Raw genomic sequence first — 27836 nt, forward strand, 5'->3', positions numbered from 1 at the left:
GTTATGTACTTTTCTAAAAATGTAATGCCTATCTAGAGTTTCATCTTTGAATGGAAAAGAAAATAAGTTAAAATCAGAAGATAAAAATCATTCAAAAGCCTTAATGTCTCATAAAGACCTGAATTGCTAAAGTAAAATACATGGAAATATTTTAATTGGCTCTGCTTGTTAAACCACTTACATACACACAAAGTTATGGGTTTAAGTGAGTCATTAAGTCTACAGATTAGCAAGAGAGATAATTTTCTGAATAACAGGCAAAGCCATTATAATATTATCTTCTATTAATACTTATTTTAATACAAATTATTTTTAATAATTTAAAAATAATAAGAGCAATATTGATATACAATTCATATAACATAAAATTCACCCTTTTGAAATGTACAGTCAAGTGATTTATAAGTATAGTCACAGAGTTGTGCAATCATCACCACTATCTAATTTCAGAATCCTTTTATTATCTTAAATAAAATCTGTACACATTAACAGTCACTCCTCAGCCCCCTGCTTCCCAGCCTCCAGCAAACACTAATCTGCTTTCTATTTCTATGCATTTGCCTCTTCTTGACATTTCACATAAATGGAATCATACAATATGTGGTCTTTGTGAATGGCTTATTTCACTTAGCATTGTTTTCAAGTTCCTTGATGTCAGCACTTCATTTCTTTCCACTGTCGAATAATATTCCACTGAATATACACATTTTGTTTGTCCATTCTTAGGACAGATGCTATTCTTAGGATATTAATTAAAATTTTATCATCATACTTCAAATACTTCAGTAGCTCCCCAAACTGATAAGGATGTCCATTAAAGGCCCATCTTGATCTAGCACCTACTTAATTTGGGGAGTTGGTGGGTTGTTTTCTCATACTCCCAACCCAACCAACCTGAACCCTTCCACAACCAACGCAGTCATAATAGAACTACTTGCAGCCTGCTTAATATAAAAGGCATGCAAAAAAAAAATAAATAAATAAAAAGCATGCACTTTTGTATATGCCATCCCTTCTATGTGGAATATCTTTCCTCTCCTTATCTGTGTGGACCCTTTAATTTTCATTTGTGATCAGTTGCCAGATAGCTCCTCTTTGTGAAAGCTCCAAACTTTAAGTTTAATATGGATTCAGTATTTTAAATGTTTAAATCTATTATATTTCTATCATAATTAGAAACCCCGACAAACTAAGGATAAGCTGAATTCAGCTTTGTAAATAATTTATTGTCCCTCTATCGTAACACTTGTCACACTGCTTTATACTCACTGGTTTTCTTAACTTTTCTTCTACTGTATAGTGAGCTCATTGAAGCCAAAAATTATATTCAGTGTACCTTTATAATACCAGCAATCAGGCCTCAGTTCAGTTCAGTTCATTCACTCAGTCCTGCCCAACTTTTAGAGACCTGATGGACTGCAGCCCCCCAGGCTCCCTGCCCATCACCAACTCCCAGAGCTTACTCAAACTCATGTCCATCGAGTTAGTGATTCCATCCAACCATCTCTTATTCTATCATCCCCTTCTCCTCCAGCCTTCAATCTTTTCCAGCATCAGGATTTTCCAGAGGGTCAGTTCTTCGCATAGGGGGCCAAAATATGGAGTATCAACTTCAGCATCAGTCCTTCCAATGAATATTCAGGACTGATCTCCTTTAGGATGGACTGGTTGGATATCCTTGCAGTCCAAGAGATTCTCAAGAGTCTTCTCCAACACCATAGTTCAAAAGCATCAATTTTTCAGTGCTCAGCTTTCTTTATGGTCCAACTCTCACATCCACATATGACTACTGGAAAAACCATAGCTTTGACTAGACGGATCTTTATTGGCAAAGTAATGTGTCTGCTTTTTAATATGTCTAGGTTGGTCATAGCTTTTCTTCCAAGGAACAAGCATCTTTTAATTTAATGGTTGCAATCCCATGGACAGAGGAGCCTGGTGGGCTGCAGTCCATGGGGTCGCGAAGAGTCAGACACGACTGAGCGACTTCACTTTCACTTTTCACTTTCATGCATTGGAGAAGGAAATGGCAACCCACTCCAGTGTTCTTGCCTGGAGAATCCCAGGGATGGGGGAGCCTGGTGGACTTCCGTCTCTGGGGTCACGCAGAGTCGGACACGACTGAAGCGACTTAGCAGCAGCAGCAGCAGCAGTCACCATCTGCAGTGATTTTGGAGTCCCCCAGAATAAAGTCTGTCACTGTTTCCATTGTTTCCCCATCTATTTGCTATTTAGTGATGGGACCAGATGCATGATCTTAGTTTTCTGAACGTTGAGTTTTAATCCAACTTTTTCACTCTCCTCTTTCACTTTCGTCAAGAGGCTCCTTAGTTCTTTGCTTTCTGCCATAAGGATGGTGTCATCTGCATGTCTGAGGTTATTGATATTTCTCCCAGCAATCTTGATTCCAGCTTGTACTTCATCCAGCCCGGCATTTCTCACGATGTACTCAGCATATAAGTTAAATAAGCAGGGTGACAATATGCACCCTTCATGTACTCCTTTCCTGATTTGGAACCAGTCTGTTGTTCCATGTCCAGTTCTATCTGTTGCTTCTTGACACGTATACAGATTTCTCAGGAGGCAGGACAGGAGGTCTGGCATTCCCATCTCTGTAAGAATTTTCCACAGTTTGTTGTGAACCACACATTCAAAGGCTTTGGCATAGTCAATAAAGCAGAAGTAGCTGTTTTCCTGGAACTTTCATTCTTTTTCAATGATCCAAAGGATGTTGGCAATTTGATCTCTGGTTCCTCTGTCTTTTCTAAATCCAGCTTAAACATCTGGAAGTTCATAGTTCACATACTGTTGAAGCCTGGCTTGGACAATTTTGAGCATTACTTTACTAACGTGTGAGATGAATGCACTTGTGTGGTAGTTTGAGCATTCTTTGGCATTGCCTTTCTTTGGGATTGGAATGAAAACTGACCTTTTCCAGTCCTGTAGCCACTGCTGAGTTTTCCAGATTTGCTGGCATATTGAGTGCAGCACTTTCATGGCATCATCTTTTAAGATTTGAAATAGCTCAACTGGAATTCCATCACCTTCACTAGCTTTGTTCATAGTGATACTTCCTAAAGCCCACTTGCTTCACATTCCAGGATGTCTGACTCTAGGTGAGTGACCACACCATCATGATTATCTGGGTCATGAAGATCTTTTTTGTATAGTTCTTCTGTGTATTCTTGCCACCTCTTCTTAATATCTTCTGCTTCTGTTAGGTCCATACCATTTCTGTCCTTTATTGTGCCCATCTTTGCATGAAACGTTCCCTTGGTATCTCTAATTTTCTTGAAGAGATCTCTAGTCTTTCCCATTCTATTGTTTTCCTCTATTTCTTTGCATTCATCACTGAGGAAGGCTTTCTTATCTCTCCTTGCTATTCTTTGGATCTGTGCATTCAGATGGGTATATCTTTCCTTTCCTCCTTTGCCTTTTGTGTCTTTTCTTTTCTCAGCTATTTGTAAGGCCTCCTCAGACACCATTTCACCTTTTCGCATATCTTTTTCCTGGGGATGGTCTTGATCATTGCCTCCTGTACAATGTCGTGAACCTCTGTCCATAGTTCTTCAGGCACTTTGTCTATAAGATCTAATCCCTTGAATCTATTTGTCACTTCCACTGTATAAACATAAGGGATTTTATTTATGTCATACCTGAATGGTCTAGTGGTTTTCCATACTTTCTTCAGTTTGTATCTGAATTTTGCAATAAGGAGTTCATGATATGAGCCACAGTCAGCTCCAGGACTTTTTTTTTTTTTTTTTTTGGCTGACTGTATAGAGCTTCTCCATCTTTGGCTGTAAAGAATATAATCAGTCTGATTTCAGTGTCGACTATCTGGTGATGTCCGTGTGGAGTCTTCTCTTGTGTTGTTGGAAGAGGGTGTTTGCTATGACCAGTGCATTCTCTTGGGAGAACTCTATTAGCCTTTGCCCTGCTTCATTCTGTACTCCAAGGCCAAATTTGCCAGTTACCCGAGGTGTTTCTTGACTTCCTACTTTTGCATTCCAGTCCCCTAAAATGAAAAAGATATCTCTTTGGGTGTTAGTTCTAGAAGGTCTTGTAGGTCTTCATAGAACCATTCAATGTCAGTTTCTTCAGCATTCCTGGTTGGGGCATAGACTTGGATTACCATAATATTGAATGGTTTCCCTTGGAAATGAACAGAGATCATTCTGTCATTTTTGAGATTGTATCTAAGTACTGCATTTCAGACTTTTTTGTTGGCTATGATGGCTACTCCATTTCTTCTAAGGAATTCGTGCCCACAGTAGTAGATATAATGGTCATCTGAATTAAATTCACCCATTCCAGTCCACTTTAGTTCACTGATTCCTAAAATGTCCATGTTCAGTCTTGGCTACCTCCAGTTTGACCACTTCCAATTTACCTGATTCATGGACCTAACATTCCAAGTTCCTATGAAATATTGCTCTTTACAGCGTCGGACTTTTCTTTCATCACCAGTCACATCCAAAACTGGGTGTTGTTTTTGCTTTGGCTCCACCTCTTCAGTCTTTCTGGAGTTAGTTCTCCAGAAAGCATGTTGGGCACCTACTGCCCTAGGGAGTTCATCTTTCAGTGTCGTATCATTTTGCCTTTTCATACTGTTCATGGGGTTCTCAAGGCAAGAATACTGAAGTGGTTCGCCATTCCCTTCTCCAGTGGACCATGTTTTTGTCAGAACTCTCCACCATGACCCATCCATTTTAGGTGGCCCTACACATCATGGCTCATAGTTTGATTGAGTTAGACAAGGCTGTGGTCCATGTGATCAGGGCCTCGCATATGGTAAAATGCAATAAATGTTTGCTTTGTGTAAATGATAAATAAAATGATTTTTTCCCTTGACTGGATAAAGTCTGTCTAAATTTTTTATATTTTTTGAATTATGAGTATATGATAAAACATTTACAAAAAACTTGGAAAATACAGAGCAAAGTTACATATAGTTCTACTATATATTACAATAACTTTTAAAGTAAATTCATATTTTTAGTTGGAGTTCCAATATCAAACTCTCAAAAATTGATACAGTGAATAGACAGAAGAGCAGAAGGACACATACGCTTGAAAAGCACTATGAACCAACTTAACACAATTAAGATTTGTACAATTTTCACACAACAGCAGGGGATAAATTTTATTCAAGTTCCTGTAGCTCATAAACCCAGAGACACTGGAACATATCCAGAGACATAAAACAAGGTGCAAAAATTTCATGGTATAAAGGTTTTGAAGTCATACAGTCTATTCTCTTACCACTGGTAATTTGACTTTTTTTTAAACTAAATCAGTTTAGGAATTTTGTAACCATGTAGCTGCACACTTTGTATTTAATATTTATATTGGAATTTTCTTATGTTTAATTTGTTCATTTTACTTTAAAATTCTCAGTAACATATGAAGTAATATTCATTAAAATAAACCAGTATTATATGTAATTCTAGTAGGTTTTTAAAGTGTATATTGAGTTTACAACCTGTCAAACAGGAGACATTTTCAATGAGGAACAACTTTAGACAACTTCAGAAGCTACACAAAAGATGATTTAGTACCATACACGAAATTATTTAAGGAAGAAATTAAGAATATGCCATGAATTTAACTTATAAATCATAAGTGCACTTTAAAAACAATATGAGCTTTTTATGCAAATAAAAATGTCATTTTCCTTAAATGACTTAGAGGTGTGTTGCTTAAAATAGCATAATAATCTTTGAACCTTATATGTGTAAACTGTTTTTAATGTTTTCACTGTTTTCTATGTAAATGAAAAAAGTTTTTAAGTAGGTCTAGGTCTTGAAAATAGAATCCTAACCTCTGTTACTTCTGACTTATAGGGTATCTTTGTTACTAGGGTTCAACCTGATGGACCAGCCTCCAACCTGCTACAGCCTGGTGATAAAATCCTTCAGGTAAGACAGATACAAAACAATGCTTTCCAAGGCTAATATTGAAACAAATAAGTGATTTTAGTTAAATGATTGAAAACAAGTTTTCATTACATTTCTTATTTGCCTTTACTGTTTTGGGGTGGAGAGACCGATCAGAAACCAATTCAGCCTGGTAGAGTCCTATATTCTCAGTACCTGGGGCTTGGAAGTTGTTCTGCATATTTGTTTAAAGGAATGGTGTTACTTTGGGAATGTAAGAAGAACTGATGTATACAAGAATCTGTGCATAGTTATCAAGTGTAAGTAAGAAGGATGAAGCACCCAAAAACGGTACTGATGTAACTTCAGATGAGGGAGAAGGGACTGGTTCATATTTAATTCCTCAACAATAATCTAGTTACTGTTTTAATAGTGTTTATGGTTATTTCTCTCTACTTTCCCTGCTCAGATAGTTACCAAAATGGAAAGACCCCACTCAACTCAGCAGTGATCCTCTACCTTCTATTTACTGAACTCTGTCAAAGAATTGCAGAAAAGTAAAAACTCTATATAGATAAATTGTCTTGGAATTGTATTCTCACAAATATCTTAAACTAACTAGCAAGATCATGAAAACCTAAGTTTTCAATAATGATAATTATCTGAAAAGACTATGAATTACTCCAGCCTTTGGCAATGTCACAGTAGAAATACCACCCAAAAGGTCCATGTCAATTTCACGTTGACAGAAGACCAAACCAACCACTTTTCAAATGTGCTTGTACAGGGATGGCTATCAGAGTGCTGTTATAAAAATAGCAAACAGAAAGCAGCCTTACTATCCAGTTAATATGAAAAGGGTTAAGTAGCTTATGACAAGGCATTTCTTTAATGAAGCACTGTATGGATTTTTAAGAGCCATCATTCAAACCAGATTTTTATTTATGTATACAGAGAGGTTAGTGATATGTTGTTGAGTGGCAGAAGTAGATTACATAAGAGTGAATTATATGAACACTTTTGTATCCATCTGTTCATCTCTTGGTATCTATATTGTGTGATTATACAACATGTACATTTTATATATAAAACTGTGCTATGTTATGCAAAAAAAAAAGACCAAATTGGTAGATGGGCTTTTGAGTGAAGACATTGAAACAAAAGAGACACATAAAAGCTAAATATTTTCTTCATTATTTAATTATCAAAGTTCTCTATTTTTTAATTGCATAGCTAGCCCTTTGATGTTAAGCATTTTATATCATTTCTATAGAACTCACATTCATCATATGTAAAATGAACTGTGGTTTATATGATAGCTGAGGTCCCCTAACTTAAAAATTCAACTGTTCAATAATTTTATCAATTTCCGTGGAAAACAGCTATGAATAAACTCACAATGTAACTACCTAACATTTAGTACATGGTGCTATTTAACAAAGGAACTCGCTAGTTCTTTTCCTATACTGAATTTTGAACAAATTATTTCAAATGTCAGAGTCTGTAAAAAATGAAGCCAGCTCATCTCAGATCCCGGACCTATTAGAATGCCAGGCTGGATAGAGAAGTATCCCATAGCATGAAACAAGTTTGGAGACTTTGCCTTCATCCGTGACAAAGGAGGGCAAAAGATTTTTCTCTCCAAACTGAGAAAAGAAATATACTTAAATGGATATTAAAATATTCTATAGATAGAGAGATACAGATGTAGATATCCTACAGAATTAAGATGATATCTAGTTGCAGGTTGAGAATATGTTCCTGGCTGTGAAATTCTAGAACGGGTATATGTGGGGAAATGAGGATTTAGTAAACTGTGTTTCTAATCCTGAGAAGTATACAGCAACAGCAAAGTGCACAGAGAAATTAATTCTTAACACGAGAAGTAAAAAAGAATTAAAAATGGAATCAAAGTCAGAAGAGCTGCCCCTGGGTTGTCTATTCTCTCCACAGAGGAGTCTCAAGGATGTAAGGAGTCTCAAGGATGTAACTTTTATTTTTTCTGTAGAACTCATTTGTATCTAGTACAATAAAATCAATAAAATCAAAGTCCATTTTCAGTAAAAGAAAAATGTACATAGACCTTCATCAAACAAATTGCTGTATTTACAGTTTCATTCATACTAGTTAAAAAGTACAAATGGCCAGTTATATTTTCTGAAGGAAATAAAAATGACTAATTCTAAACTGGAATCATTGCCAACATCAGATGGCAATTTTTATCTCTTAATGATACAGTAGCTCTTAGTTTAAAGAACACTGGGATAAAAATGAACTTATAACATTGAGTAATCTGTCGCTTCAAGATCATTAGAATATATCCTCACTGGAGCAAATTTATTTATAAATCTTAATGAAAGCATACAACCTGGAAAATCAAGGTAAAAAAATAAAATCAATGAATGAGCTCCTCTTTAATGTGAAGGCAGTTTGGGGCTTGATCTAAATCAGTAGCAAGTAGAAAAAGATATATAAAATGGCAAGAGATGTACCTTTCCCAAACCTCCCCCAGGCCCAGAATTTAAGAGCTCTCTCTTTCTTCTTCTGTAACTCTTTTTACCCACAACTCTCTTATTCTGCTGTTGTATTATGAGCGTGTTATTTGAGTTACATGAAAACGTGTGCATTAAGAAATGATGTTAATTAAAACATATTCACATGATTATTCTGTCATTTACTATTCATTTTCCTAGAATAGATACTGTAATTCATGAGCTTATTCAAATTATTGACTAAAGTTAAGTAAGTCATTTTGCTTTAAGATAGTGTAGCATGAGGAAAGAGCACTCTGCCAGGGGACCTGACCCCTCACAGCTTCATCTTATGTAAAGTCGAATCATAAAAGAGTGAGAGAGAAAAAGGGAAAGCACATGGACCATAAAAAATGTTATTCAGTTGAACCCCCACCATGTGAACTTGCCAATATTTGACCATTTTTGAAGTGGCAGTTTTGTTGGTTTAAAAATCACAGTTTCTTTTTTCTAATATTCTTTCCAGTTTAAAAAGTCAACCTAATTATACATTTTACAATTTAAAATATATTTAAATATAGAAAATCCACTAATTATAGTTACTCTGTTCAAAAGATGAATAGACTGCAAAAAAAAAAAAATGTATTGTACTTTGATAACATGACTCACAGTTGTAGGCCACTTGTAAGTATATTGTATCCTAGTCTATCACAGTAGTCAATTCCTATCCTCTTCATTCACTTGCCCTCTCACCTTCCCAGGACAAGAGCCTAACTTCATCAGGAGCAGAGAAATTAAGTGACTTATAATTAGTTTATGATATCCAGTTCTACTTTTCCAAAATTGTAATAGCTTTGAACTTTATAATTCAATGTATACTCCTGGTCTATGGCTATCTCTCAGAGATACCAGTATAGAATAATCAGAGATGATAATTCAAACAAACCAGATATATCCCTTTTTTTCTAATCTTGAAACACCTTGTCCCTACAATTCATACAGACAAGTTGAAAAACCACTCTCAACAAATGTATCTGTCAAGTTTCACTAGTCATTGGTAAGCTATTGGGTCAGAGCATATGATATCTTGATGAAGCAGGAGTTATTCCAGATTTAATAGACAGGAGAAAAGACGATGAGTAGAAGGAAGAATAAAAGTGAGAGTGAAAATGTTAGTCTCTCAGTCATGTCCAGCTCTTTGCAACCCTGTGGACTGTAGCCTACCAGGCTCCTCTGTCTATGGAATTCTCCAGGCAAGAATACTGGCATGGGTTGTCATTTCCTTCTCCAGGGAAAGAATAGCCATGGGCTAGACTGGCATCTGTCTTCAGGAGCAGAGGTGAGGGCCTTATGATGGACGGGTGAGTGTGGAGTACAATGAGAGAGGAAAGAGATCCCAAACACAAAGAAAGAAAACCCTCTAACTTTATAGTTTCTCACTGAGTTGGAGAATTCAAACATAGACATGGCTTGGTGTGAGACTGGGGGTTAGGATAGGATGATGAGTTACAGCTTTCATGGTTCAGAATGGAAAAAGAAAGTTTAGATTTCCCAAAAGTCTAAATGGAATAAATGTCCATGAATGCCTGGGTCAGCTGTGTACAGATATACAGTGCTATATCTATATACAATCACTGAATCAAACATTCCTTGTCTGAGGGGAAGTTTGATACCTCTTTTAATGACCAGTAGGTGTAGTTAGCTGCTAATAGTATTATCTTACTCAAAGTTTACTTATTTAACAACCTCAAACAAAGTTCTTTCGAGACACGGTATTATTGTCACGAATTCCACGCACTAAATCTCATGACTTTAACTCGTAAGAGAGACTTATTTCTTACTTGGAGTCTTTGGTCTAGTTTTCCAGACCATCAAGGGGAAAGCCTCTGGATCCAGGCACATTGTAGGAAGCAAGAAGTCATGTACACCCGTGGTGGATTCATGTCAATGTATGGCAAAACCAATACAGTATTGTAAAGTAAAATAAAGTAAAAATAAAAATTTTAAATAATAATAATAAAAGAAAGAAAATTCAAAAAGTACTATTCAATTTAGAATACTGTTTCCCAATGGAATCTTTTAAAAAAATTTTTTTAAAGAATTCCTTATTCAAATAAGTTTCAGAGCCACTTTAGAGTCTATCCTTTGTTTCAGAATTTCACAATGTTCTAAGCATATTAAGAACCTGAAAAATCTTACATTTCTCAACATACTTAACCATACAACCATTTTGACCAGCAACATCAATTAGCTATTTCCACAAAATACATTTAGGGAACTGTCTTTCATGGAAGCAACTAATTGGCTTTATTCCACAGTGCTCACATTCATAATTATTATCATGAGTCACTAAGAATGGGTTAGAGTATGTTTATTTCTCTGAATTCTTTACAATTTCTTCCCAAAAAAAGGCCACAAAAAGTAAAGAGGAGACATCTTTGTTATGGTTAAAATGAAAGTCAGTCAGTCAGTTCAGTCACTCAGTCGTGTCCAACTCTTTGCAACCACATGGACTGCAGCACCCCAGGCCTCCCTGTCCATCACTAACTCCCAGAATTTACTCAAACTCATATCCATTGAATCAATGATGCTATCCAACCATCTCATCCTCTGTCATCCCCTTCTCCTCTCACCTTCAATCTTTCCCAGCATCAGGGTCTTTTCCAATGAATCAGTTCTTCGCATCAGATGGCCAAAGGATTGGAGTTTCAGCTTCAGCATCAGTTCTTCCAATGAATATTCAGGACTGATTTCCTTTAAGATTAACTGGTTGGATCTCTTTGCAGTCTAAGGGACTCTCAAGAGTCTTCTCCAACACCACAGTTCAAAGGTATCAATTCTTCAGCGCTCGGCTTTCTTTATAGTCCAACTCTCACATCCATACATGACTACTGGAAAAACCATAGCTTTGACTAGACACACCTTTATTGGCAAAGTAATGTCTCTGCTCTTTAATATGCTGTTTAGGTTGGTCATAATTTTTCTTCCAAGGAGTAAGCATCTTTTAATTTCATAGCTGCAGTCACCATCTGCATGAAGTATAAGACCCTTAAAGAAATAAAATATTTGAAAATTTCACTAAAGCATTTCCCAACAAGGCTAAATGTGTTAACATTTTCTATAGTTGATCTCTTTTGGCGGGTGAAAATCAAACCATCAGAGAGGACTGGGGAAAGGTGGGCAGGGGTGTAGGTGGTGAGTGGGTTCAGTATTATGTAATGCTTAGTCTTCAGAGAATGATAAAATACATTTGAAACATTTTTTATAATACTGTTTGGTTAGAAGACAACCAAAAATAATTTTTTAAGTGTGGATGGTTTTATATGCCAGAATTTCACTGCATATCTTTATCCATTTGCTTTGTTCATTATCTATATAGTTCAGCACAGATAACTAATTAGAGATTGAGTAAATACTTTTTGCAAATCAAAAAAAAATGTACTAAGTAAAACACAAAAAACAATGAAGACAAATTAAGTTCATTAAGCTGGCTCTAACTTCCATAATTTGAATAAAGTAAAAGTAGCATTAACTGGGTACCCATAGTATGTCATTTATAGCACACAACCACCCTGCAAGGTATCTATTGTTGACAGAGGCTAAATCATTTATTTGAGCTTCTTCCATTATACCATGCTGATTCTACTGAAGCAAATTTTACTGATAGCAACCTGTTCATCACATTTTCTACTTATTGGTTTGGAAAATATGCATTCAATGTTGATGATGTACAAAATATTGTGCCAAGCAATGTAAACAATCTAATAGGGATTTGTAACTAAGTTTTTGCCCAGGAAGTAGACACGTCGGAAATTACCTAGAACAGATAATGGAGGAAGAGAGACAGGGAAAAGCTGACTTCAAATATGTAATAAAATCCATTCCCAGTATGTCTTCTTTTAACAGCAAGCTCTCTACAAAATCAGAAACCAACCTGGCTACAAATATTGCCTGAAACTAAGAGACTGATTTTGCAGTTCCTTTTGTGGTAAGGTAAAAGACATAAAGTGTAGGTTATTGGGAAACTGCTTTCAAACAACATAGGGAATTCATTTGAATTCAAAGGGAATTCGTTAGAAATATTCATTCAACATATTTGATAAGAAGAAAACAGGCATTCTAAAATCAAAGCAGATAAATAAGTAAATATCTTCAGGATTACTATGTATTATAAGTTTCATGCCAGAATTTCTATACAAATAATAGACAAAGTCTTCAGTTTAGTGTTTTCTATTTTGTCTTGCCTTTTTTTGAGCCTGAACTCATGAAACATGCAAGCTGCAGTACATGAGTAAGTTTAAGACAGAAGAGAAATTTTTATTTATGTTTTAGTCTATCAAGATTTTTTAATACTATAATAAAAGCCACTGAGACATCAAACTTTCTCACATTTAAAAAGTGCAGTATAAAATTTTCATTGGAACTGTCTAAGAATTAAAGGTCTGTAGTTCAGATTTTTGATAGAAAGGAAAATGTTTCAAATGACTTGGCACACAGTCAATGTAGTATTGATTATACAGTATACTCAGCCCTAAATATATCCTTATATTTAATGAGATTAAAATTCTGCAATGGGAAATAATTCCACGTAATGTGAAACATAATTGTAATTACCTAAGATACCCACTGTTTTCTCTCTTAATGTCTCGATCTCAGGTTTAGACAACATGAAGTCCAATGACTCAAATAAGATTGCCATATATTTTCACTTTCTTTCATCCTAAGAGTTATACACATTCAAAGTACACTATATTAATTTAAAGAATCCGCCTGCAATGTGGGAGACTTGGGTTTGCTCTCTGGGTTGGGAAGATACCCTGGAGGAAGTCATGGCAACCCACTCCAGTATTCTTGCCTGGAGAATCCCCCTGGACAGAGGTGCCTGGCAGGCTACAGTCCATGGGGTCACACAGAGTCAGACACGACTGAGTGACTAAGAACAGCAGCAATGTATATCTAATGCATAAGATATATGTGTACTGGCATTTTAAATGTTTGTTCCTTGAAGGGGAGTTTAAATCAATTTGAAATCATATAACAAATCTCTAATCCCATTTCTCCTTTGGATTCTAAGAGTCATGCTGTCCTTCTTATTGGATAATCCCACCAATTTTGTGGCCAAACCTTCTCAGAAACTCGTGTTTAAATATAAAGCTTTGAATAATAAGAATACAGTGAAATTCTTGGAGAATTACAACACCCTCTGGAAAATGTCTATGGCATAAACATCCATAATTTAGCCACTTAACAAAACATTTACCAGAAGGAAATCAAAGATAAATTCAGTAAGGAACAAGAGGATGAAATCCAGAAACTGAGTATGTTTTACAGTAAATTGATAAGCTGTAATTGCAAAGCTCCACTTTTTGTTAGAATTGCAAATATTATGTTCATTAACCCTCCATCTTTTCATGTCTAAGTCATGCAAAGGAGCAATTTAAAAACATTTTGTGGCACAGATGTTAACTGGAATTAAAATAAGGAAGGATACCTTCTGGAAATAATGTTGCTATAGTAAAATAATCCTTTATGCTTCAAATCAGTTAAAGTCAGAAATCAATGAATGATGTACTCTTGAAGCATAAAATTTTTTGAGTATCTTTTCTTTTGTAAATTGTTTTCTTTTTAACTTCATTTTTACTTAATAAACCATGCAGTTAAGTTGCAATTTCCTCAAAATTGGACATATTTTATTATAAGCCATGATAGTGTGTATTTATATAAAATATATATGTAGCCAAATTTGACAACATATTTTAAAGCTTCATTAATTTATTAATAGGATTTGTTCTTCAAATTGTCTTTTGTATTTATATTATATATATTCAAAATATCAAATGCATAAATGTAGATTATATGCATTTAATTTCAAAGCATTATCAGATTTATACTCTGCAATTAAATGGAATAGTATCCTCCTTTATTTCCTCAGCTCTTCTTCTAATCACACACATGAAGCAGCCACAAGACTTTTCTAACTGGAATATTGTGATTCTTCGAAACTTCATGTGGATTGGGAAAGTCCCACATACATGTAGTAACATAACTGTCTGATTCCCTGTCTGAACCATCCAAGATGTAAGCCAGACAGCCATAATCACTTTAACAAATACAATTTTTTTAAGCTCTTCTCACAGTGGAAGAAGAAAGTTCTCTACAACTAAGATTTTATCTTTTCCTTCCATTCAAACCCCTCTGTTCTTGCCTCTCCTGGCATCATGCCTACCGTAATGTTCCATATCAAGAAATAGCTCAATTAATCTTAAAAAGTGAATTCACTGAATGAGTCTGTGACACTTAATGAACCTAAAAACATTTGTTTCAACCTCACAACACCCAGTGAAATGAATTGTGTCAAGATTCAGAGTCATGACATAAATTCCCATCTAGACACTAGCTGTGTGAGCTTGGATATTTCATGTAATTTCATTGATCTTCACAATTCTCATCTAAAAAATTGCTAAGGAAAAAACCAAAACAAAATAAAAGTTAAAAATTGCTAAAATTAAGTAAAATAGTTCTTTCCTCTGAAATTTTGCCCTTTTGTTCTTGTTACTATTCTTGTTATGTAATGAAAATTGTATTTCTGAAATTCAAAAAAGTACTAGTGAAGTAATATTAATAGTAGTAGCTAACATTTATTGATTGTTTATAGTGTGGCAGGCCTTGTCCCTAAGCAGTTGACATATGTTAACTCATTTAATCTTTAATAAACTTTCTAAAATAGTTTGCTTTCAGATCTTTCAGAATCCTTTTGGTAATTTGAACCCATTCCCAGGAAGTCTCTAGCTGTGGTCTTTTAAATAGGCCCCTTGAGATTCACCAAAGTTCTGGCTTAGAGGCAAAACATTTCTGGGGACTAGAATTACAGGTAGAGTCCTACTGTTTGACTCAATGATCTAATTTATCAACTTGCTTATTTCCTCTGGGAAATCAGTTCTTCGTGTTTCCAACTATATGACTATTATTTATATAGTTACAAAGCATGTACTTTGAACTTAACAAAGCATGAAAACTAAAAGCTGATGCTTTAAAGCAGTATTGAAGCTAAATTTATACAAGGGGTTTCCCTAGCCTTGAATCAGAACCTGGATGGTGGGTCTGAACATCTTAAAGCCTGATTTATTGGAAACGGACCCAGATTTCACACCAGCGTTCATCTAGCTACGTTTTATTCCCTGCTGTTTCCTCTGTGAGGCAGAAAACTGAAGCCATTACAAAGGACTTGATCACCTTGGATTTCCTGCTGCCTAGCCTGATCCCCATCAGGACAACCCTTTCCAGTTCTCCTCCTGCCAGTTTTCCTGTCCCCTCCACTCAATGCACTGTATCTTCTTCCTTTAGTTCAGCCACCAGCCCGAGTCAGCTTTCTGTCATGCTCTGGCAGAAAAGACTGGGCCCTCTTTTACTTTTCCCTCCCTCACTTCAGACAGATTTACCTAGATGCCCAGGTCCATGGGGTCGCAAAGAGTGGAACATGACTTAGCAACAGAGCAAGAACAACAAGGTCAACAGCAAATGCCGTCTTTCAGTTCTGCTCCTCGAATTCAAAGCTACGACCAATCCTGCTCCCCTCCCTAGATTTTCCTTCTTTCACAATGCTCCCTTTTAAACTTATTTCCTGATAATTCTCTCAGCAAGAAATAATAAGAAGGAATATTACAGTATCAGATGATTCAGCCCTAGGTTAGCTGTGTAACCCTAACCTAATGCCTGTTGCTAAAGGGCCACTCTGACCTCCTTCCTGAACTCCAGTCTTTTATTTCTAAGTGTATGATCAACATTTCCTTGCATGTGTCGCCGGTACCACAAACTCTGTTGTTTTCCTGACTAAGCCTGCTGCTTCTCCAAGATTTCCATTTTCTGTTAACAGCATCATACTTTGATTTTTCATTTATTTCTTATGCCCTTATCCAATCAGATGCTTAAAAGTTTTCTCCTTTTTAATGTTCCCTTTCAGGTCTCACCGCCCTAGCAGATGGTCTCACTTAGTCTTTCTACTTTTGAGATGGTTCACACGTAACTGCAACAACAACAATTAAGCCAGAGTTAAAAGTTAAAACTATAAGAATGAGAGATTCAGCATTTCTTTAGATTCTAATTTAGGACAAAGTGTTATTCTTACAAGTACTCAAGTTAGATTAAACCTGTTAGGAATCTGAATGAGAATTATAGCTTTGAAATCATGATGTACTAGGCATCACCACAGTTTCCCTTGACTTCCACATTCCTTCCTTGCCAAAGCCACTTCTCTTATTTGAGATTCTGCATAAATTGAAAATAAAGAAGTGGAAAATTGGTGTAAAAAAATTACAGTAGAAAATAAGATAGCAACTATTTTAAGGATAAAATGTTGATTAATTTATCATGATCAATGAAATGGTAGTTCAAATCACTGGGAGCAATTGTAATGTTACTATTTCAGTAAAGTATTGCAAGAAATAATAAGAAGGAATATTATAGTATCAGATGATTCAGCCCTAGTTTAGCTGTTTGACCTCAGGCATGTTGCTTAACCTCGCTGAGGTGTAACTCTTTCATTTATAAAAATAACAAAACTAGCCTAGATCACCCAGAAATTAATTCCTCTCTGAATGGGATTGAGAACCACTGATAGAAATAATGAATATATTTGCTTTTAACAATGAGGGAAATAGAAATTATCTTTTTAATATTAAAATTTTAAATTAAGAACTTTTCAGTGAGTCAAAATAAGATTTAACTATACCATATGTTTTGTTTTACACAAGTGAAACATTTGACAGTGTTGGTGGGTTTATCAGTTCAGTTCAGTTACTCAGTCGTGTCTGACTCTTTGCAACCCCATGGACTGCAGCACGCAAGGCTTCCCTGTCCATCACCAACTCCCGGAACTTGCTCAAACTCATGTCCATCATGTCGGTGATGTCATCCAACCTTCTCATCCTCTGTCATCCCCTTCTCTCTCCTTCAGTCTTTCCCAGCATCAGGGTCTTTTCCAGTGAGTCAATTCTTTACATCAGGTGGCCAAAGGATTGGAGTTTCAGCTTCAGCATCAGTCCTTCCAATGAATATTCAGGACTGATTTCCTTTAAGATTAACTGGTTGGATCTCTTTGCAGTCCAAGGGACTCTCAAGAGTCTTCTCCAACACCACAGTTCAAAAGCATCAATCCTTTGGTGCTCAGCTTTCTTTATATGACAAAAAGGCAATGGTCCTGTGAACACTTCTAAATCACATCAACAGAGTTCCTGCAAAAACAAAATAAATCAGACCAAGAACAAAATAACTATCATATTTCAAGTGTATCTGTGTGGTACTTACTGGTGTTTCTCTGTGATTTGCATAGTGGCTATAAGATCATGGCATCTGGTCCCATCACTTCATGGGAAATAGATGGGGAAACAGTAGAAACAGTGTCAGACTTTATTTTGGGGGGCTCTAAAATCACTGTAGATGGTGATTGCAGCCATGAAATTAAAAGACACTTACTCCTTGGAAGGAAAGTTATGATCAACCTAGATAGCATATTGAAAAGCAAAGATATTACCTTACCAACAAAGGTACATCTTGTCAAGGCTATGGTTTTTCCTGTGGTCATGTATGGATGTGAGAGTTGGACTATAAAGAAAGATGAGCACTGAAGAATTGATCTTTTGAACTGTGGTGTTGGAGAGGACTCTTGAGAGTCCCTTGGACTGCAAGAAGATCCAACCAGTCCATTCTAAAGGAGATCAGTCCTGGGTGTTCTTTGGAAGGACAGATGCTGAAGCTGAAACTCTAATACTTTGGCCACCTCATGCCAAGAGTTGGCTCATTGGAAAAGACCCTGATGCTGGGAGGGATTGGAGGCAGGAGGAGAAGGGGATGACAGAGGATGAGATGGCTGGATGGCATCACCGACTCGATGGACATGAGTTTGGGTGAACTCCAGGAGTTGGTGATGGACAGGCAGGCCTGGCGTGCTGTGATTCATGGGGCCACAAAGAGTCGGACATGACTGAGTGACTGAACCGAAATGAACTGAACTAGCATTATACTAGGACAGTCCAAAGTAGGATATACTAGATAATTGATAAGTATTTGTTGAATTAATAAATTAAGTTGAAGCTGGGTGAAATTAATTAGTTGTTTCCATAGTTGCAATTCTGGTGTGAATTTTAAAAACATATGACTATTGGTTGCTCATACTCTCTTAAGTCTTATTATTAGAGACAGGAACAATGTGATAAACAAGTATCTTGCATTGATGACCCTGTTTTATTTGTGTGTTTACAGGCCAATGGACATAGTTTTGTACATATGGAACACGAAAAAGCTGTATTACTACTGAAGAGTTTCCAGAACACAGTAGACCTAGTTATTCAACGTGAGCTTACTGTCTAAATATTTTTTATAAATAGTGAAGATACGTCTAGCCAGACCTAATGTTCAAATAAATTTATACATAGAAACAAATTTTGCCAATTGCTGGACCAATGGCAAACATTAGTGCCAAATGTATAATACTATAATGTTAGCACTGATCATCCTTAAAAATGTTAACTATATAAATATGATGTTCATGTGGTTATGTATTAGTTTTAATTGTCAGCCTCTGGCTGTGCATTGGTGCAGTTTTGGTTTTGATTTTTTTTTTAATTGAATAAGTTTCTTCTCAAAGTGGATTTCATATAATTTCGGAGCACGGAAGCACACACAAGCTCTTTATGAATTCTGCTCTCCATCAGAAACACTGCCTCAAAATTGTATATGCCTTTATATAGAAAATACAAATATAAAGAATTGTAATTCCCATAAAATATTTCTAGCACAAAGTATATGTTGGCATATAAACAAAAAGAATATAGAGAAAAAAAACAATATTTTCATAAATTAAACATCTCGGATTGAGAAAGAAAATATATCTTAAAATAAGACTTTACTATATTGAATCTTTTTCAATAAAAATTACAAGATAATGCCTTATGAAAGTAACTGTACATATGGTATAAAGTGTTTATATTTGGTTCCATATTCATTTGCTAAATTCTCATAACACAGAGTGAAATATTTCATCAGTTAGCCATTTACCTCTGGGACCTGAATAAAAGATAGAACAACCTAATTTGTTCAATGCCTTTAGCTAATTACAATACAGACAGAGTTAAGAAACAGACTAAAGGTCATTGTAGATAAATCTTTTCACCACAAATGTAAGCAGTGAATGATGGGTGGCAGCAAGGTGTTGCTTTATTTCTTTCAAGTTTATGTTGATTATAAACTGTAGCCCTGCAATTTCTTTACTTGTAAATGTGGAATTTATTTGTGTGTTGCTTTATCCAATTTGCTACTTTTAAATCATTTTAAATGAGTTTGGGGTATTGATAAAATTTATCATTAAGAAAGACTATTGTTAGAAAGTTATGGGGGTGATAAAATAAACTTTGCTATTTAAATATGAAACTTCAAATATAATTTCTCAGAGCCATGGTCTATCTGGTATTACTAATTTCCATGCCTGCCTTGGAGGGCAAAGTAGAGAAAATATCTTTTTTCCCCCCAAAGTTGCAAAATACATATAATCTTAAATTCTATCTCACTGAAGAGAAAGATGAGCATCATTAATATATAATTAGTTATTTTTACATTGGAACTGTTTTCCTTTACAAATGATCAAAATCCATTTTATAACCCTTTAAAAATGTTTCTTTTATATATTAGTCATTCATTTGATTAAAATATTAATTTCACATTCCAGAATAATTTCCCGGAGTTGGTTATATGCATTCTCTCACATTTTGACATAGCTCTCTTTTTTTAAATATATATAATGAATTTACTTTACACGCCAGTGTTCCAAGTATTTTGTTACAATTTTCACAACAGTATCATATATTGATGTCACCAAAGCTCTGAGAGTAATATTTGTAAGTTAACTGTTTTATGGGGACATTGAAAATATTGTATTTTTGTAGGGTCTATTAAAATGAGTGTCACTTATTAGAAGTACAGTGGTATTTTTTTGGCAATAGAATTTGTCACTTGAAGGCAAATGATACTTCACTTTATAGATGATGCACTAATTTTGATGTTGCTTTATGTCAGGGTGACATTAAACTATGATTTTATAGGCTTTGATATTTAGCAAATGATTAAATGATTGGCCTATTTAATATGCTTCCCAGAAGTAACTTTTAAATGCATTTTAATATATTGACAATTTCTGATGAGAAATGTCTTTCAGAGCCTAATTTTTTCTTTGCCAAAAACTCACACCAAACTACCATACCAGCCACTATATTCGGATGATCATCAGTAGTCAAGATAGAGGCCCTCACTGTCTTCCCAAGATCACTTAAAGGAGAAACAAACTCATGGGTGTAGTTTGGTAGCCATGAAGCAGCTCCAGTCATCCCATTAGCTTTGTTAATCTTTCATGGGATAATTGGGAGAAGAGCCAGATAAAGGACTTCCCAAGTCTTTTTTCTTAGGTCAAGCTTCCACATCAAACACAGGGTCTCAGGAGATATTTCTGAGGCCAAGCGGAGAGAACCATGACCTAGTAAACCCTCTGCCACTCCTAATGTGACAGACAACATTGTCTTGGGCCATGCTTTACTCCTTCCTGTTCTCAGGAAATGAGAAAAAGAGAAAAGGGACCCCTGACCAGCTGGAAAGGAAAGCTGATGTGCAAAGCACCTCATTGTCAATTGTACTGCCATGCTGCATACTGAAAAAAGGCAGGTAATAATGAAAAGAGGCATTTTGTTTTTTTAGGTTGACTGAAAAAAATCATTGATCACTTAAGGGGGAAGAGTATTATTGATTCCATGGGTGACCAAAACCAATAATACACAAATTTGTGGTATTGGTTTTTTTGGAAGGACTGGTTTTGCTGTTTGAATTAGCATCTGGTTTATGTTAACAAAAATGAACAAGCAAAAGTTAAGGGTGTGCCTTTAAAAAAGAAAAATCAACAGCCACAAAAAAAAAGGAGTGCAATTCATGATGACTCCAATAGACTCACCTTGGTCTTTGATTTTTATTAGGATCTTTCTGCTGAGAAAGCTGTCTTATACCTGACATGAGTAAGACATAATGGGAGGGAATGAGAAAAGTATTAGGTGAAAAGAATAAGCACTGAAAATTACTAATAGAATTGTTACAGATTTTGCAAGCCAAACAGACATTAGTGGACATTTTTTTTTTTTTTTACAATTTACATGGCTTATCATACATTGTCACCAAAGCTCTCTTATGATAATTCTAGCTTACCAGACAACACAGCTACCTAAACAAATATAACACTTTCAAAATATAAGGATCTTTTTGACAAGAAATATTGAAAGTCAGTATACCATACAAATATTTATATCATGATAATTTATTGCTTATTGAAATCTATCAAATATATGTGTCCCAGTTAATAAGAACTGTAATTACATAGATGTCAAACAATCTGGGACTTATGTTGGATTACCACCTTCAGGATGGAAAGCAGTTTTAAAGAGAATGACAAATCAAGATCGATTAGTTCTTAATCTTGAAGATGATTCCACATATATCACTAATATAATTACTTATTAGAAGCAGTACTGAGATATGTTTTACTAGATGAGCTAAAGACAGGGAGTATTCAAAGGAAGGAAAACTTTGAAAAAGTTAAATTTATACATTCATACATTACATGAAAAGTATCTGAATTTGGCAAAATGACTGATGAAGGAAAAGATTTTACTTTTAATCACAAAATCGATTTAATATCTCCACCACAATTTAAAGCCTTGGAAAACAGTGTGTGTTTGCCAACTTGCCTTTCTATTGACTTTTAATGCTGTCCTCAGTAAGTTCTGCCCCTTGTTGGCACACAGATCAAGAGTCCATTCTGACAACTTCACACCTGGCAGAGGGCACCACAACATAAGCAGATGACAAACCAAGTTGGCAGAGGACCACCACTCTAAGTCTTTGGTGAATTCAGTCAACATCTTTGGCTGATTCCTGATACGCTGACCAAATAACAGCTTTTTTGAAACACTGGGTCAGTAAAAAGTTATGCAAATAATAAAATCTAATCAGTTAAGAAGATAGGTCCTTTATGTAGTATCAAGAAAAACAAGGTTGAGTTTTCCTCTCACAGAAATGCTAAATCATTCTGAGGCTTAATAAAATATTCAAACACTGGGTTGGTGATGTGCCCTCTCTTTTGGTTGTATTAGTGCTGCCTGATCATCTGGGAATTGGGAGGAAATCTTCAATCTGCATGAACTTTTTTCCTAAATAATACACCTTCCATTAAGAAAAGCATCCTGGCTTGGCCCAGAGTATTGCCCCCATCACTCTCAGCACAACCATCCCCCAAGTATACATTACAGCGAGAAAGTAGAGTGTGGGCTATGGAAAAATAAATGTGCGACAAAGAAAAGCATGTAGGTCAATATTATAGGAGATCCCGGTCATCACCTCTCCTAGGCATCCTTTCAACCTCATTTGATCTAAACTCTTCAGAGAATGTTTTTTGAAACACTCTACCATACAAAACTAAGGCAGATACAATCAAGTTTTCTAGTTACATTCTGAACCTTCTGGTGTTGTTTTTGGTTCTAGAATGCAAAACTGACCTGTCTTCCTCACTGCTGTTGCTGCTATAGATCCATACCTCCAACTCCCCGTGATGTTCCAAGGGCAGATGACTGCGTCTGTCCTGCTGACACAAGGATAAGAGGTCCCCTTAGAGTTCCATTTGGAGACCCCTATCAACTGATGGGTCCAGCTTCCAGTTTGGGAGGAAATTTCTTGGGTGATCCAGGAACCCAGTGTAGTAGCATTAACCAAGGCTCAAAGGTGGAGCATGGATCATGTTTCTGACAGCATCAAACAAAGCTCGTGTGCAAGGGTGAAGCTGGCAGGGCTTCAGTAGAACTGTTTCCACTTCTGTTTTTGAAACGTTGGGTTTTACTACATTGAGGGCACTCTCTGAGGCTCCCAGCTGATTGTCATGGGGACAGGTTCCAATCGTCCTCACCTTTGACACTGTCTACAAGAGGGTGATTGGGAAATACTATCCTGTGATAGTATAAACTCCATGATTTTAACTTTGGAGAATTCAAAGATTTCTGATAAATGGAGGGAGAAAGTCCACTCTAAGTTTTGAATAAAGAGGGTAAATGAAAACCTAGGAATTTCATTAAAGCCTTGGGCTTTTAGCTATGTGATTATCATAATCTTCTCTGACAGCAGTTCTATAGGAAGTAAAGAGTGAAAAACAGAGAAGAAAAATAATTCACCGGCCCTATCTTTAGAAGCATTATTTTATCTGGTAGCTTTTTCCCTGTTGGATTTTGATGTGTAACAGTGAGCTCTTGCTTTGCAACAACCCAGTGAGCGCTGAGCAAGATAAGAAGTAGACCAGGATGTAAAGCAGGCACAGATGAGAACGTTATCTCTACAGCCACACCAACCTCCCCTAATTTTCCTGGGCTGCATAACTCACTTTTCTCGGCCTAATTTTGTATTTTGTTAATAGCAGCACCTCAGAGTAGAAGATTGTGAAATTCAGGCAGTGTTTATGTAGAAAGCAGTGAAATCCTGTGACTCTGCTGGTAAAAGTCTTATCCCTTTTTTTGTGGGTGGGGAGGCTTTTAAAATATTTCATTCTTTAAGCTAGTGTAACTTTTAATGTGTGTAGGAAAGGATGTTGAGGGGAAAAGTTAAACGAATCATCCAATCTTTCTCTACTTTTGAAAATGCATATTTTTTCTCAAATCTATCCCTGTTACACAATTGTATTATTTGTGTCAGTTTTTTCCTTCCCTTCTTTAAAATAACTGGATGAGTAAGCAGCCTAAAAATAGTCCACTAACTCTATACCTAGAGTAAAACATCTTAGTACAGAGCCGTACTTTCATCAGCAAACTCTGTAATTCCTCCATAGGAGAACTGTAGCTGAATCTCAGATGCCTAAGGTATGTCATTCATAATGTCAAAACATTTGGGGAATGTTTATTGAAGAATATAACAGAAACATTAAATGTGATGTTAACAAATATTTGTTGAGCATCAGCTATATACCAGGCACTACGAGGGCTGTAACATGGTCTCCTCTGCACAGAATCTCACAATCAAGTGAAAAGGTGGGAGAACTTCCTGATCAAAGAGTACAAGACCATATGGTGAGTCCCTGTGTCCCTGCCCTCAGCCCATGCATTGCAAAAGGAAGCAGCATCCTTATCTAGTCAAATCTCATTGAGGCTTGAGCATGTTACATTTGGAGCTATAAATAGGTCTTCCTACTGGGTTCTATGGTCTTTGGGAGGCTATATGAGTATTTCCCAAGACTTAGGACAATATTTGAGAGGCTAGAAGTGGCAAGAGTGGATGCCTTACTAGACAAGATAAATAGCAACTGTAATCCTTTGAATCTGTGAAAGAAGATTTTACCAATTTGTTCCAAAGAAGAGAGAGACTGTTAGAAAAAATGATATCCTTCAACCTGGCTCTGCAGTGTACCTGTATGTCACTGACATGATGGAGGAAAGAGATAGAAGCTGTGTTTTTAAAGGCTTGATGTGTTTGATTGAAGAGATTCTTCTATGCTTAATGTCCCTAAAGGATCCCTCCTATGACCACTGCTTCTTACAGGCCATCAGAAAGCATGAGTCCAGAGGAGCAATATTAGAATCACTCATGACCCATGGAGAAATGCAATGAGTTGAATATTCATTCAGCTGGCTGCATGTCATGTTTATTTACCTCACTTACTTCAGTGAGGTGAAAGTATTTTACTGAGTGCTGTTCAGACTAGCCCATGAAAATACTGTTTGCATTAAGTAGGATCAGACATTCACATATCATGGACATCTGTTTATTCTTTCAAGAAAAGTTTGATTATTTGAATCTAGGAATTACTTGTTTTTTTTCACTCAATCTGTACATATGCAGGTTTTTTTTTAACAATTTTATTGAGGTAGAATTTGTCCCCAGGTTGTTTTTTTTTTTATTGTTATTGTCTTTTTTTGGCTGCACCATGTGGCATGTGGGATTTAAATTTCCAGACCAGAGATCAAACCTGTGCCCCCTGCAGTGGGAGATAAAAGTCTTAACCACTAGACCACCGGGGAAGGCCCCATACCCAGTGTTTTGGACATCTAAAATCTTTACCTTTCACTAAGTACTTTCTGATCTCAGCCTTTGCCCACAATGGTCCCTCTATTGAAATGTCTTCCTCTCCCCATTCTCTTTGTAAAGTATCAAAATTATGTGCAGCCTTCCGGATCCAGTTCAAAGATTACCACTAGATTTTCCCTAGTATTATATTGGAAGAAGTTTCTCTCCCTAATATTAATACCATCATATTACTTTTTGTATGTTTTATAGTACTTATGACATTCTACCTTCAGTCATAGAGGTTTGATACACCTTTGTTCTTTCCTCTCTTATCACCTGGATGCTTCTTGGGAGGATCAGACAATACTTAAAAGAGGCATTCTAGACTGAAGAGCATCGAGGAGGCACATCTGGTTTTGCTTTCTATGTATCCTTAGGGCCTGTAGAGTGTCAGAAGCATAGCAGGTGCTCAATAAATATTTGTTCAGTGATTAAGTGGATGATAGGCCTGGCACGTAAACACATTTACTGGATTAAACAAGAAGTTGATGTTCAATTTACGTAACAACTTTGAACCATGAAACGTTCACTTTCTCAGTTCATTCTTTTCTTTCTTCAATTCTCCCTTTTAAACCAATCTTCCTCTCCTCCCCAGCATTTCTTCTAAGACCTTTCAGGTTCTCGTGCTGTGTTTCAACAGTTGTATTTGATTTCCCTTTTATATTTTCTAAGGACCTTGTGATGTGCTTAGTCACTCAGTCGTATCTGACTCTTTGTGATCCCACAGACTGTAGCCTGCCAGGTTCCTCTGTCCATGGGGATTCTCCAGCAAGAATACTGGAGCGGGTTGCCATGCCCTCCTCCAGAGGATCTTCCCAACCCAGGGATCAAACTCAGGTCTCCTGCAGTGCAGGCAGATTCTTTACCGTCTGGGCCACCAGGGAAGCCCATGAATACTGGAGTAAGTAGCTTATCCCTTCTCCAGGGGATCTTCCCAACCCCAGAATCAGCCCATTGAAAGTGGATTCTTTACCAGCTGAGCTACCAGGGAAACTAAGGACCTTAAACACCATCCAAAGAGTTTAAGAAACAACTTTTGTTCATTTAATTGGAGTACATCATATCAATCCTTTTGATTTCGTTTGGGTCTTCTCTTCTTGGAAGAAGTCATGCAGATGGATGCCAGAAATCTCCCAGAGAAATGAATGCAAATGTTGAACTTATAGAGCCATTGTCTTGGTCTTAGAGCATCTTAGAGGAGATCAAGCCCTGTTTCCACATTGTACCAGAGGCCTAAGACCTGGAGAGGTCAAGTGATTTTGTAAACCAAGGAGACAAAAGTGCATGCTTAGAACTGGCTTTAGGTCCCTATTTAGGGTTATTCCAGCTCTACACTGTGACTTGGTAGATCACTTTATCAAGCTTTACAATTTGGAGCGTGGGCAGTAGTAAAAGAAGTTGTGATAGGGATGGCTAGGGAAAAGTAGTTGAGAAGAGCGAATCCCTAACCCTATTTTAGCTCTAAAATTTAATGAAACCACTGCCTAACGCTGCCTGCTCTAAATAAAGACAAGTCTGTCCACAGCTTTTAGCTATAGTTCAACATAACATTATTTTCACACTGCATTTGGGATCCTTTCATGGGGATATTCCACTATCGTCATCCTTAAAGTAAAATATCATATACTCCAGAATTCTCAGGCTACTGCAAAAGCTTTAAAATTAACATAATTAACTGTGTACAGAGATCACAGAAAAGCTGATTACTTTAATAAAACCACATGCCCCCTCCCAAACTTTTATACAGATCAGAATCTAGCCTGTTGATCTCAAAGCAGAAAGAAAAGTATTTCTACTGCCATTGCTATTAGTTTCATTGTGTATTTTGTTTGTAAGAGCAAAAAAAAAAAAAAAAAAAAATGGAATTCAACCCCTGAGGGAGAAAAAAAATGTCTGTTAGGAGAACACTAGGTTGGTAAGCTCCTAACCAGAGTTCCTTTATTACCTCATAGGATCTTGCTTTCCTTACAAATAAAGCATTTCTTTCTTAGCTTTCTCTCAACAGTATTTCCCACTTGGGTTTCTATTTGGGTTTCACAGCAAATTGAATTACAGAATTCAATCAGTCTCAAACATTAAATCTATTTCTCATTACTGCTGTGTTTATACTAATAATACTAATTATTCCAGCTGCCTCTGCCTTTTTTTTTTTTTTTTGGTCTCTGCCTTTTAATTTCTTTGTATGGGGAGAACTTGCTAACGGGCCGTGTAGGGCTTCTTTTAATGAAATTTTGTATCTAGAAGCCATTAGTATATCCTGAAGGAAATTTCAAATCATTTTTTTTTATAGTAGGGTGCCTCAAACTGTCCAGCTTGGTCATATAGCCCACTCTCTATGTATTTACATGAGGAAAAGAAT

General features: G+C 36.2%; 1 protein-coding gene and 1 long non-coding RNA gene across 2 annotated transcripts in view; one reads left to right on the plus strand and one right to left on the minus strand.

Moving 5' to 3' along the window:
- LRRC7 (leucine rich repeat containing 7) overlaps positions 1–20545 on the plus strand; it is a 621984-nt gene extending 601439 nt beyond the window's left edge. Inside the window, exons 26-27 of the mRNA XM_027971033.3 lie at positions 5847–5921; positions 18608–20545. Coding sequence (XP_027826834.2) covers positions 5847–5921; positions 18608–18715 — 183 coding nt within the window. The 3' untranslated portion in view covers positions 18716–20545. The remainder of the gene's footprint in view (positions 1–5846; positions 5922–18607) is intronic.
- LOC132659288 (uncharacterized) lies at positions 16982–27331 on the minus strand. Its single transcript, XR_009599522.1, has 2 exons — positions 21339–27331; positions 16982–17580 (listed from the first exon to the last, which is right to left on the minus strand). It is a non-coding gene; the product is annotated as an uncharacterized LOC132659288 (long non-coding RNA).
- Between the last annotated feature and the right edge of the window lie 505 nt (positions 27332–27836).

The sequence above is a fragment of the Ovis aries genome, chromosome 1 (assembly GCF_016772045.2).
Source record: "Ovis aries strain OAR_USU_Benz2616 breed Rambouillet chromosome 1, ARS-UI_Ramb_v3.0, whole genome shotgun sequence".
Taxonomy (NCBI): Eukaryota; Metazoa; Chordata; class Mammalia; order Artiodactyla; family Bovidae; genus Ovis; species Ovis aries.